This window comes from Carlito syrichta, unplaced genomic scaffold (assembly GCF_000164805.1).
Source record: "Carlito syrichta isolate Samal-C Ts95f unplaced genomic scaffold, Tarsius_syrichta-2.0.1 Scaffold312220, whole genome shotgun sequence".
Taxonomy (NCBI): domain Eukaryota; kingdom Metazoa; phylum Chordata; class Mammalia; order Primates; family Tarsiidae; genus Carlito; species Carlito syrichta.
The window spans coordinates 250755-263681 of NW_007256316.1; the positions used below are offsets into that span (position 1 = coordinate 250755).

A 12927-nucleotide genomic window follows, 5' to 3' on the forward strand; every position below is an offset into this window, starting at 1 on the left:
TCTTTTAAATATGGGTTGTTTTCTGGAGAGCTGCTATCATTGAGAATGGCTGGAAAAGGGGCTTAACAACAGCCAGAGCTAACACTTCCTGTTTGTTTATTAAGCACCAACTACTGTGTCCAAGACATTGTGTATATTATCTGGCTTAATCCTCACAACAGACTTATGATGTCCGTTCTGTTATCTGTGGTGTATGAACGGAAACATTGAGTTCAGGGAGGACAAGGAATTTCTTATCAAGTGATGGAGTTGATTAACAGATAGCATGATTTCAGAAACAGAGTCTCACCTACTGCTTGAACACTGAACCACACACCTTAAAGGAGTATTGGGGTGAGGGTGGGGCAAAGTTGTGGTTATTGATAGAAGGAAATCACAACGTTAATGCCGTAAGTTGGTATAGGGCTTTATACCTGACAAAGAACTTTCAGTTGGGCCTTGTATCTATCCTGTAAGTTAGACAGAGAAGGTTTATCTTTATTTTATAGACAAGGAAATGGAAATCCTGGTCGTTAAGTGACTCACACAGATAATAAAAAACAGAGGCAGGACTCAGATCCAGCTCTGTCTTTTTCCAAATCTTCTGTTTTCTCTACTCTAGAGCATGAAGAAATTTTAAGGTTGGTCTACATACATGCCAGGACTTCACAAATCCTTTCACTTTGGAAGGAATATTTTTAAAATTTAAAATGAAGGTAATAATGTAACTCTCCAAAGAGAACAGCATGACTAAGTTTTCAAGTTGTGAATCAGATATGATTTGATTAAACTGAGAAAAACTTCTTGAGCCCTGGTTTAGAGTTCTGTTTTATTTTTCTTGCAACTATCTATTTTCTTATTTTTTTATTTGCTTGCTATGCGATCACCTCAATTCTGCTATAAAAGGGAACTGAGAAGAAATCTCTGGTTTATAGCAGATCTGGTGGCATGATGGGATAGAAACTGCTACCCCTATTATGCACTTAAGAAAACAGATGCTCAGAAAGGTCAAGTGACTTGCCACTCAAGGTCACTATTGGGCAGAGCCTGAAATCAAATTGCATTTTCTAGCTTCAGCACCTGTTTGAAACAAGAAATAAACCAATTTAGGTGGTACTTTGTAAGATGAAAATTTAGACACTTTAAATATAAACTTAATTTTACTTTAAGGGTCTTCTCTGAGTCATCTTTTGAATATTGCCCCATCTTGGAAGAGAGAAGGCAAACAGAGAAAGTAACTGGGGGCAGGTAGAGGCCACAGAAGTATAGCAAAGGAGGTCTTTGCAACACTAATTTTGTATTAGGGATCTGGGAATCTTCAATTGACAACATGCAGCATCCAACGAAAGACGGCATCTTTCCTATTTCAAATTATAAGTTACTGCAGAGGGCGGAGAGTAGTCGAGGCAGTGGGCTGCCCCTATAGGCAACTTCTTTGCCACTCCATCTGCTACCCCAAATGCTAAATCTTAGAAACAACACTGCTGTGAAAGATTAAAATATATTTTCTACGACTCAGATGACACCAAGTCTTTTGTAGATGCCAAAATAGCTGCTTTGAAAAGAGTTGAAGAAATATCAATTAGGAACTCAGTCGAAGACACAGAAAAATTTATGTATCCCTGCTGGTCGGTCTCCAAAACCAACTGAAAAAAAGATTGTAATAATGAGAAAATGGAATATATAGAGGCAGGAGACAAGGTCCTTTTAATTTCTGTTATTTTCTGAATTTTTGGAATGATGATTAATAGATACAGGTATACAAAGGGGAAAGGAAGCTATCTTATTCTATTCATAATTAATTTTGAATTTTGGACCATCATGTTAAGCCTATAAGTGACTAATGGAAAGCAAGCTTCAATATTTCACTTCTGGTTTAATTTTTTAAGAGCATTTACTAACTCTCCTGCATGGTGAATTTCAAAACAAAAAAATTGTTTTTAAAAATGCTGTGAAAAAGTCTTAAAAATAATTCACCTCACAATTTCCTTAAGAGAATAGGAATTACACATAAAAGAGAATGACGTACGTGCAGAGGCATATTCTTACATGTTTCATACTGCAATTTATAATTACATGAATAATCACATAATTGTAGGAAATACATCTGAAAAAATGCCTTGCAATGCAAGGTAAGCTTTTTTTGTTTGTTTTTTATTTTCTCTCTTTTAAAAAAAAAAAATCAAAGTGATGTACTCCTTTCCAACTTGGCAAAGTTCATACTCTTCTGATAAGGGATTCTAAACCTGAGATAATCAATGAATCTTTCATGAGACACAGATTAATAAATTATTCCACATAGTCCTGTTTCTGTTTTACGACTATTTTATCCACTACTATTTTTTAGATCTTGGCTTCTGACACAAAAAAATTAAGAAATTTAAAATAAATATTAGGTCAGAATAGAGTTAGGATATAACCATGTCATTTAGACAAGACAGTGGTTTCTGTTATGTAGATATTAATATCAATAATATGCTATCCTTAGTTAATTATATAATATAAATACCATATAGACATGTTAATTTTAGCATTTAGAATGAGGGATGATAATTTTTCTCTGTGCAAAGTCATTTCACCATTTTCCCTTTACCGTTTCCATCTATAAAGTGGAATTAATAATATTTACCTTTAAGAAATGAAGTAACAATTTATGATTTGCAGAATTGGGTGTTTTTTTCCCTAGGCTTTTGAATTTGATATTTAAAGCCAAAAATGTATCTTCAGAAATCCAATAAAGATATAATAACACTCCCTGAATTTAAATAATTTAAATTTAGGTTTAAAATAGGATTTCAGAAAATGTTGATACTCCTGCTGGATGGATAGCTGGATTTTCAAATATCTAAAGCACCATAAAAAAAATCCCTCTAAGGGTGAAAAATGCTCTGAATAAGAAAAATTCACCCAAACAAATAAACCCAAATCAATTTAGCTTATAAAAAGTGAAATTTATTGACAAATAATTTTAAGCTTAAAAAAAACACACAAAAAGAATACATTTGTTTATAAGATAGGATCACCAAGTCTGGCATGGAGAGAGTGGGGCATCTTAAACTTCAAGCTTCCGAGGCAATTTTTGCAAGTTCTCTACAAGCAGGTGCCAAACTTGATTACCCTCTTGGGAATATTTCTCATGTAGCAGCTGAAAAGGGGGAAGCTAAGCTAGGGAGACTGGGGAATTGGATCTGTTTCTACTGATAACTTCCTCCCGCTCAGTCTTGTTTCTTTGCTAAGTAAAACTATCTCAACCCAGGAAATCAAGAACACATTTATAATTGTTAAAGGGATTCTGTAATGGAGAAAAGAGCTTCTGACATAAAGGTAGAGAAATATTTAAATGAAAAAAAAATGTTATGTTTAAATTGCTTTAGACCAAAGAATATACTTGCCAGGCAAGAATAGGAATCATTAAGTCTGTGATCCAAAGTAAGGCGTTGTACCATCTCAAAGAGGGAAGCGTGGTCAAAGTTACAGGGGTTGGAAGAGATAAATTCATCCATGCCATGTTTTTGAGCTCTATCTGCGTCTGTTCATTTATACATGTAGAGAGAGACACAATTTAGAGAAACATATCACATTTTCTTTGACATTTTAAATACACAGGAATTCACTAGGCATTGTGAACATTAGCTGCTTCCCTGTTGCCTCCCACAAACATTCCCAAGATATTCTTTTCACCTCCCATTGTCAACTTGCATCACTTACTGGTGAGTTTATTGCATTTAGGCAAAAATATATTGGCATCAACATGTTTATCAAATGATCACATTTCCAGTGCATTTATATTGTTCTTTAAAACTACGCACAAGACCGTAACTTCGCCTGCATTTAACCAAACACTGAAAGCAGATCGGATCTTTGCTTATAATAACCTATTTAGTTTTGTAGTTTTTTTAATAGATTCTGCCATTCCAGTGGTTATGTCTAGAGCAATTTCTTTACAATTATTGGGATTATCTGGAAAAAGGGTTGTGCTGATTTTCAGCAAAGCAACAATATTTGTATCCTCTTCTTCCAAATCCCCATTGCCAATTTGGTTTCACAAAAGGTTTGAGTCCCCACCCTCCAAAATTAAAAATAAACAAAAAAGATTTTCATTGAAACTTGGAGATTAAGTTGCATGGGAATTTAGTTTGTAATAGATAAGGACATTGCCTTATAGTGTGTTTACTCAGTAGCAAAGTTTAGGAAAGAGACAAACAAAAATGTACTTCAGCAGAGGGCTATGATCTGCCCTTTGTTGTGAATTAGTAGTCTCAATGTATTCACACTTTTCCTTGCAAGGTGAAGGCTGTAGGCAAAACCTCCTAAGGGCTAACTAATTAATCTCAACATGTGTAACTAAAATACTCTATACTCAACCAGCAAAATAACTTGGAGAATTCAACTCGAGTGTTACCAGGCAAATCCTAAAGAGGTAGGAATGGTGGTACTTTCCATTAAAGGAATCGGATTACTCCACCTCATCTTTCCTGACTCTCCTGATATACAGACTACGAAGAAAAAGAATCTTGCATCAAATCGAACAAGATTTTATTTATCCCTTTGCATGCAACATCCTACTGGAATACAGAGACCTGCCAGGAACAAGCGATGCTGTCAGGACACAGAAAAAATCAATTTCTGACTTGGGAGTAGTTTGAATAATATTTTCATACATGGCCTCAGTCCCAAGCAGTTTTTTTCCTCCCACGCTTGGGGTATGGCTGTAAGCTTGGGTTATGGCAGCAGTGGGACTTTACGATTACTTCTCCTCAGATTATTATTGATTTGGGGTATAATTCAATACTAAATGCATGGTATGTCACATTTATAGCTTCTTATTGATAGGCTTAAAAAGAATCTTCTGTCATTTTTCATAGAAGCAGCAAGTGGCAAGTGGTCAGTGTTTGAAGATGTGTTGTTTATGCCCAAGACACACAGAAGCAACGGTTTCCAGAAGGCAAATTGAAAAATGAGTATTTTAATAGCCAAATCGCTCCATTAGGATAATAAAACACAAGCTTTTGGAAAGAATATCACATATGCAAGAATTACATTAGAGAATCTGAGAGACTCTCTTTGCTGCATTAACAGCCTCATATCTGTCCTCAGGAAAGTGCTTTTCACTTGAGGTTAGGTGGCTTACCTAGGAGAATTTTTTTGGTTTGGTTGTTTAGTCTCCAAACTATATTTCTCCTTTGACTCAGGATAGCTGGGAAGTTGGCACTGGGGTAAGAGCTAGCTGCTTGTAGGATGTGTGTGTGACTCCTCTGGCCCAAGACAAGGGTCTTAAGCCTGTTCCAACTTTAGTCTCCCCTGGCATAAGGACACTTGCACAGTCCACGTGGTACCTCTTCATTTCCCACTGGCAGATTCTGCCCTCTCACCCCCAACCCGTTAGTCCCAAGTGAATTTAACTCAGGAAAACCTAAACATGGGGTATACACGAATTGCTCATCCTGCTTCATTCTCATAAAAAGCCTCATCTACCCCTGCTCCCCAGTTTTAACAGATCTGGCATTTTTGGCTAGCATTAGCTTCTTGCTCTCAGATTTCTCGGAAGAGGCTGCAAGCTGACAAACTGGCCGGGGCCTTGCTTTGCCAGTTTGGCTTGGCTATTTTATTTCTCTTCAATTATGATGGTACAACTGGTCATTTAGCTCAGAGAGAAGGGGGCTCTTTTGTGGCTATTAAAAATATGGCACATGTTTCAAGTCTCTGACTCTGTTTATTTGTTGAACCTTTTGAAAACTTTACTGATGACCTATTTTACTTTGCTAGCCACTCAGGAAACAGATCTGAAAAGTTGACTTGGCTCCTCTGTGGAGACCTGGATACAGACCCACTTCCAGCCCCTCAATCCACCACAGTGGCTCAATGAATACAGCTTCACAGTGCTAATTCTTGGCTAAGAGTACATCTAAAGAATAATTCATCTTTTACTAACATTTTAAAGCTGGCTTACAGAAAAATATGCATAAACTCAGCCTGGTTTCTTTTTCAAAAAGTAAACCTATCAGAATAAAACTTCTTCCTTCCTTCCTTCTTTCTTTCCTTTCTCCTGACCCATCCACATGCAGCCTGAGCCTGAAACTAGATTTAAGAGATCTGAATTCTAGTTTGAGCTCCATTTTTAAATAGCTGTAGAGGCCAACTGAGTTGTCTATCTCTTCTAGCTTCAGTTTCCTTGTATGTAAGAGGAGCTAACTTTCCGGCTCTCTTCTGTCATGAAGTGTCATTCAAGGATCCTTAAGGTCCCTTGCTCATCGATATGTGTGGGATGAAGCTTAATGCAGTGGGAATTTCTAGTAAGGAAAGCAAGCAGCCCTTGGTTTTTGCTTGCCCCAAATGATCATTTACTTAGGATTAAGCTCATTATTTTAATGGTTCCAACAACTCAAGAGTACTTTAAAGGGGTGGCTGGCTCCCACAGAATCTTTGCATTTCATTGAGCTTGTTAAAATCAGAAAAAGAAGGAGGGGTAGCCCAGGAGTGCTATTTCAAGGTGTCAGTGAAAGACATCTGATTTTTAAGCTCCATCTGAGCAGGGATTTTTGTATTTTTTTTTCTGCTATATTCCCAGTCCTAGAGCAGTATCCAGTACATAGTAGGCACTCAATACATATTTGTTAAAATGATGAATTTATTCATCAAAATAAATAAATTAACTCTATCAGCAACTTGTTTCTTGATTTTATGGAATATTTATGTACTAAATTTATTGGGAATACCTTATTTGGTAGGAACTAGAATAGTAGTAGTTAAGTGGGTGGGCTTGGGAGGGGGGTCACAAAGACCAGATTTGAGGCCACTAGGTATGTGATATGAGGCAGGTTGTTTAAAGCATCTGAACCTCTTTGTCCTTGTTGGTGAACTGAAGGTCATATTCAAATCTGCCCTCAGAGGCTGTCAGAGAGGATCTAAGGAGAAGCGCCTGGAAAGCACTTGGGGGCCTGGCACATAGTAAGGACTCAGTAAACGTTAGCTAGCAGTAAACATGCAGGCTTCTTAGTGTTCAGAAAGCCAGTTTGTTTTAAGTTGTTAGTGAGCCAAGGATGTCTCTGCACTTATAGCTAATGTTCTATCCCTTTCTTGCTTCTTAAGCCATATTGATTCTAGGAAGTTGGGAGTCCTTCCCAATCTCTCTGCTTTATGTTTCTTTTCTGCCCCTGTATAACCAATTCCTTTGTCCTGTCTCTGTGTTTTTGATGGGCAATGTTCCAATCTCTCCAATATATGATTAGGACACATATATACTATTGAATTATTTGGTAGATCATATGTTCCTTGAGGGCAAGTTTCAGATCTGTTATTTCCCCAGCCAGCCCCTAGAGTAGCCAGGTCCTAAGGAAGTGGCTATTAACTGACATACTCTGACATCTCCATCCCAGGAAACTTCCCCCCATTGACTTTATTAAGGAGTCACACACATGGGGATTCAGATGGTATCTTGCAAATCCAAAAGTGGGAACATGTGCTCTTAGGGGAAAAAAAGCTTATAGAAGGAAACAGAATTCTAGGTGCAGGTGTCTTTGGATACCATTCAGATTGTCTGCCTGTGTCTCCATACATGTCTAGGACCATATGCATTACATATGTTGTCTATTTTAAAATAAAACACTGCAGTGGTCCAGCTGTTCCAAATTCTGTTTCAAAGAACTTGTGGGCGCTTCCCAAGCAACACCATATAGTCATTCTTGCACTGTCCCGGTCTGTTCTTCCACAGTGTTGAACATTGAAAAATAAATGCTCCTTGCAACTCCATTTTCCTTGTACAAACAATTGGAATTGGTTGATTAAAGAAAAAGAAAACGTCAATGTTGACGTTAGCAGGGGGAAAACAGCCCAGAGCAAAAAGTATAAAAGAGTCATTTCCTAAATTCAGGACACTCTGGGATCACTTCCTTTGCCAATGTTTGGCATGTGTCAAGAGAATGAAAATGAATTTGAACATTAGGTTAAGCAAGATAGAATTAGGAGGATAAAGTGGCCGCATAAAACTCCTGTGATGTTTGGATTATCTCTTGCTTTGGGAGATGCATACTAATGCTCTTTTTCATTCCTGGGTTTTTGTTTGTTTTGTTTTGTTTTGCTTTTTAGAAATAAAAGACTGACTACATTTTAAGAGCCAACTTTAACTTTTATCTTTGCTACACTTGACCTTAGGGAGTAATTTCTAAGTACTGCTTGGTCTGTGACGGCTCCAAATGTACTGATAGACTGAAAGTGGGCTATGTGATTTTATAGGCTCTGCAGTTAGGGCATAATTCAACACATCTTCAAACATGTGAAACATGTTACACTTGTAGGGTTTAATTGCATGAGTATTTTGCAGTCTTTTATAGCATGGGCTTAGGAGACTGCCCTCAAACTAAACTTAGGTGAATAGCGCTGATATGGACACCTAAACTACATGAAGAAACTCAAGGCACTACCAATGGTATCCACAACACAGAAGCAGGATGATGAACACAGACTTACAGAGAGCAGGAACACTCTCAGATGGAAACTTGTCTAAACCTTGACCCCAAGTTTGCTTGGAAACAATTTTGGTTTGGCATTTAAAATGTTGGTTCCTAAAGTGAAATCGTTATGTGGGTTTTATACTCTCATTTAATCTACTTCATTAAAATTCAAGTGATGCAGTCCCTAATTGACTACTCTGCCATTTCTGATGTTTTTCAATTGATCATGATATTTGGGTTCATCTCATGCTTGATATGCTTGTCCTTTTTTCCTCCCTCACAAATGGAAAAAAAGATATACTATTTTTCATGATCTCTTATCTTAATAGCAAGCATCCTTATGTGATCTTGTTTCCGACATATATATATTTAGATAGGTTTACAATAATGTCTACCAAATAAATGTAATTTTCTTGGATAAGTAACATCATTTTCAAATTTGTATTTTGTTGAAATGTTCTATTATTCTAATATCTAAGTAACTGAAGACAAAAAGTCAAATCTCCCTTTGAATTTTGTAATGTTACATTTTGGAAATTTTTATGGATTCGTGAGAAAGAAATGCTGCTGTTGAAAATAATTAAGATAGTATTTTAACAAATTTTCTGAAAGAGGCTTTTCTCTTTCATGAATACCTTCTATAATAAGCTAGAGGTAGCTGTTTTATCACTGAAATTTAGAGCACAGTTGTGGCAGTTGCTACTCCTGATAGATGCTAGAGGCAAGAGATTAGATAATGTAACTCTAAAATCATCTGTGGACCCAAACTGCAAATTAAAAGGTGACTTTGTATCTTTCTTATACGGAAAATGTATGCTTGTCATATCTGCTTGACAGTACAAGAGTGATGTATGGTTTGGACAATAACGAACAAGGACAGTAGTCAGCCTCATCAGAAGACATGAAATAAAGAAATGACAATGATTGATGGCAGCTGGCTGTTTACGGATTTTTCTAGAAGAGTTTTCTTGGCATAGTCAAGTAACCAGGGGATGTTGTGCCCTGCCTGAGTTCTTCACGACAAGCAAAAGACTGGTCCTCCCATGCTTGTTGCCTGGAGGCATACAGTGGACCACTTAACTGAGAAACTATTTAATTCCTTCATAGTCCCTTCGACTAAACTAAACTAATGTGAATGATAAGATAGAATGACTTATTTGGAAGCAATCAAGGGCCACATTGCATTTTTCAGAAATCTTGAATTTGAAACTACTATTGCAATACTCCCAAGAGAATAGGTATGTGATGTTTATTTCAGTGCTAATTTCTATAATTCTTTGTAAGACAGTTGCTTTGGGTAAAAAATCATAACAGAGATTTTGTCAATGATCTCAAACAAAACAAATAAATGATTTGTAATTTTTCCTGCTGTAGTTCTTACATTTTCAAGCAGTCTACAAAGTATTTGATGTTTTATGCTCACCCCAACATGAGGAAAAATAAATTTTCTACACTTTAATTAGTAAGTAAGCATCTTACTATAAATCACTATATGGCATGAAAATACTCAAGTAACTAGGGAATAATATGTTAAATATGTCTGAAGTAGTTAACAAAGAAGTGAACCTTTATTTAATATGGTCTATTTAGATCATAACATGATGTTTGGAAAATTTTGGATTTGATTGTGGAAGTCTATACTTTTAAAAAGGTCATTTACTTTACAATGAAAAGGAATATGATTTACTGTATGTTTTTGGGTCATGCAAATTAAGTTAATATTGAATTAATAATTTGATATTGCATTCCTGCAACATAGCAACTGCAAGTTGACAATACAAGAAGATATAGCAAAAATCTCATAAGATAAAATTATAGAAAGGAAGTAAGGCAAACAACTATTTGAAAATCTACTAGGATAGCAATGCGTTGTTATGCAAATACACGTAAATTCTTTTAGAACATAATTCATTCAATCATGTATTCATCCATCCTTTCTTTCATTCTTTAAAAAAAGTAGCAAATCCTAAATTCCCACTAAGTTTACATTCTATGATAAGCTTTTTAAAAATGCCTCATCAGACATTCAAAGGAAAGTACAGTTAAATTAAGTATCTGCTTGGAGTGGTGAAAAAAATCTGTCTGCTAGCCAGGGGTACATTTATGCAAAATAAAAGAAAAAAAGAAAGAAAGGGAGAAAAAGCAAATTAAAGAAAGAAACAAAAAAAATTTGAAGAAAGGACTATTATTAAATGGTCAGGAGAAATGATATGACCTACATCTTCTAAATTGGCATTCAGAATACTCAAATACATATTTGCCTGCTCTCTTGACCAGTTTTTCTAGCTCCCTCTAATGTCAAGTCTTTCCTCAACACATTTTTGGTGAATAGCTTTTTCTTGTGTGATTAAAGGAATTATATATTCTCTTTAATAACTCAAATAGTGAAGAGAAAGATTTTTCTAAAGTTTCAAAGTTTTATTTTCTCTTACACAGGTATTTTTAGAACAAATAATACAAATACAAATGATGTCAAAAAAGTTATTGTTGTCATTGTTCTTGGTGGAGTAGCAGAACGACATTTGAGACCAGAGGTCAAAACCCTCCTTGGCATTGTGAGATTGTGAATCCAAAGCATTTGTAAGTAAGCGACATGGACTCAGTCATGTCCTTAATTTCCTGTTTTTGTGTGTGGTAGTCCCATGCATTGTGGCTCTCCTTTCAAAATTAATCCTCTATTGGGTCTTATGTTAGAGCACACCCTTAAGCCAGGTAGAATGAATTCTTTAGTGTTCAAATGATGCATTTACTTTCTTAATTGTATTTTGCAATTTCTTCAAATCTTGGTCAGTTAACATCTTTGGGTTTCCTGCCCCACCTTCCTATTTGTTAAGGTATCCATGGTTACCACACCATTGGTACACTGACCATTCTAATCTTTGGAATGGTAAAGGAAAAACAACAATAACAACAACAACAACATATTATCAGAGTGCAAAATGATCTGTTTTCAGGCATTAAGCAGTCAGGTAGCTGTGAATTCCATGAAACAAAGGCAGTATTTGCCATTTTGTTGTGATGTTAATTAATATTCTTGGAATGAAAAAAAATTAGGAGATGTTAATGGTTGGCTTTACTCAGAGGATCATTTGATGCCAATATGAAAGCCAAGGAGAGGAGGCAATTATGCACACATCACATGCATCCTAGTTTCAGTATGGAAGCTCACATTTCAATCCTAAGGTCAGGAAAATAACATGAAAAGTTTTACTACAAAGTCTAGACATGAGGAAGATTTAAGGGGGGGGGGAAGCACATTGCAGGTGTCAGATAATCTAGTCTGATTATCTGAGCTGTGCTAGCTATAGGGGAGCACTTACCCTTCAGTCCAGCTAGAAGTTAGCAGGGTAAGAAGGAACAAACCAGAATAACATAAAGACTAGCAACAAGGCTCAGGAAAGCAGACAGGAGTTCTAACCTAGCAGCTAAAGTTCTTGGGTTCGAGCAAAGATTGAACAAGAAAACTTAAACAAAACAAAAAACAAAATCAACCTCCCCCAAACCAACAGTAACCAAAATCCCCCTAACTGTTGAAGACAGTTCAGGTGGTAGTAAAAATAGAACAATTCTCAAAAACAGCCAACTTTGGGGATCCATGATGCATTAATAGTTATTAGTTGAGAAACAGACATTAAAATGACTCATTGCAAGTGATATATTAAATAATCATTGACCAAATGTCAAAGCTGAAAAAACTCCCTTCTTCCCACCCCATTCCAATTGAGAATTGAGGTACCGGTTTTTACTGTTCCATTAACACATAATGGACAGGGAAAAGGTGTCTTAATGAGAGGCCATTTGGCATAATAAATTGTGGAACACTCAACTACAGATTTGAACATCGTTTCAAGGTAAGCAATATTTGCCTTAAAAATCAGAGAATTGTAAGTATTTGTTTTAAAAAGGTTGTATAGCTAGGTACTGGCTTAATTTTTTGAAATTTTAACAAAAAAGGAAAAAAATTAAATCAACAACGACACACACACAAAAAACTACAAAAGAACAAAAAAGTTTTAAAGGTTGGTGGAACCCTCCCAAAATCTTTGTAGAGTCACACACAAACTAATGAATAGCAGGATCTATTTTTTCAGTTTTTACAATTCCATATAAATACTCCACTCCACTCTTCCTTAGACGTGTCTTTTCATTTGAAAATAGCAAAAAATAAAAACTACACCAAGAAGTCTGCTAAACTGAATTTAGAAAGACCCAAATAAACTCACAATTACTCTCAAGTTTTCCAAACTATAAAAATGTTCCGTTCTTAAGTTTTCCTTGAACAGACAACGGCATGACAAGACTGGAGTGTTTATTTTCTTCTACCCCCAAAATATTTCTATGTTGCTTCCTTTTCCTATGTAGCTTCTTTTTGCCTTGTAAATACTAATAAAGCAATTACAAAGTTAAGTCATTGAAAAGCTGTGGTTCTTAAAAATTATTCACTAGCAAGAACGGCAAGTACTTTGAGCAAACATTCAAAAACAAGATTTAATGAGAT

General features: G+C 35.9%; 1 protein-coding gene across 2 annotated transcripts in view; it reads right to left on the bottom strand.

The window, feature by feature from the left end:
* Positions 1-12927, bottom strand: part of CADPS (calcium dependent secretion activator) — a 265905-nt gene that overhangs the window by 138377 nt on the left and 114601 nt on the right. Inside the window, exons 9-10 of one of the 2 annotated variants that reach the window (XM_021718484.1) lie at positions 11750-11761; positions 3372-3508 (exon numbers count right to left, since the gene is read on the bottom strand). In XM_021718484.1, the coding sequence (XP_021574159.1) occupies positions 3372-3508; positions 11750-11761 (149 nt within the window). The remainder of the gene's footprint in view (positions 1-3371; positions 3509-11749; positions 11762-12927) is intronic. The other variant, XM_008069830.1, reaches the window with a different exon arrangement.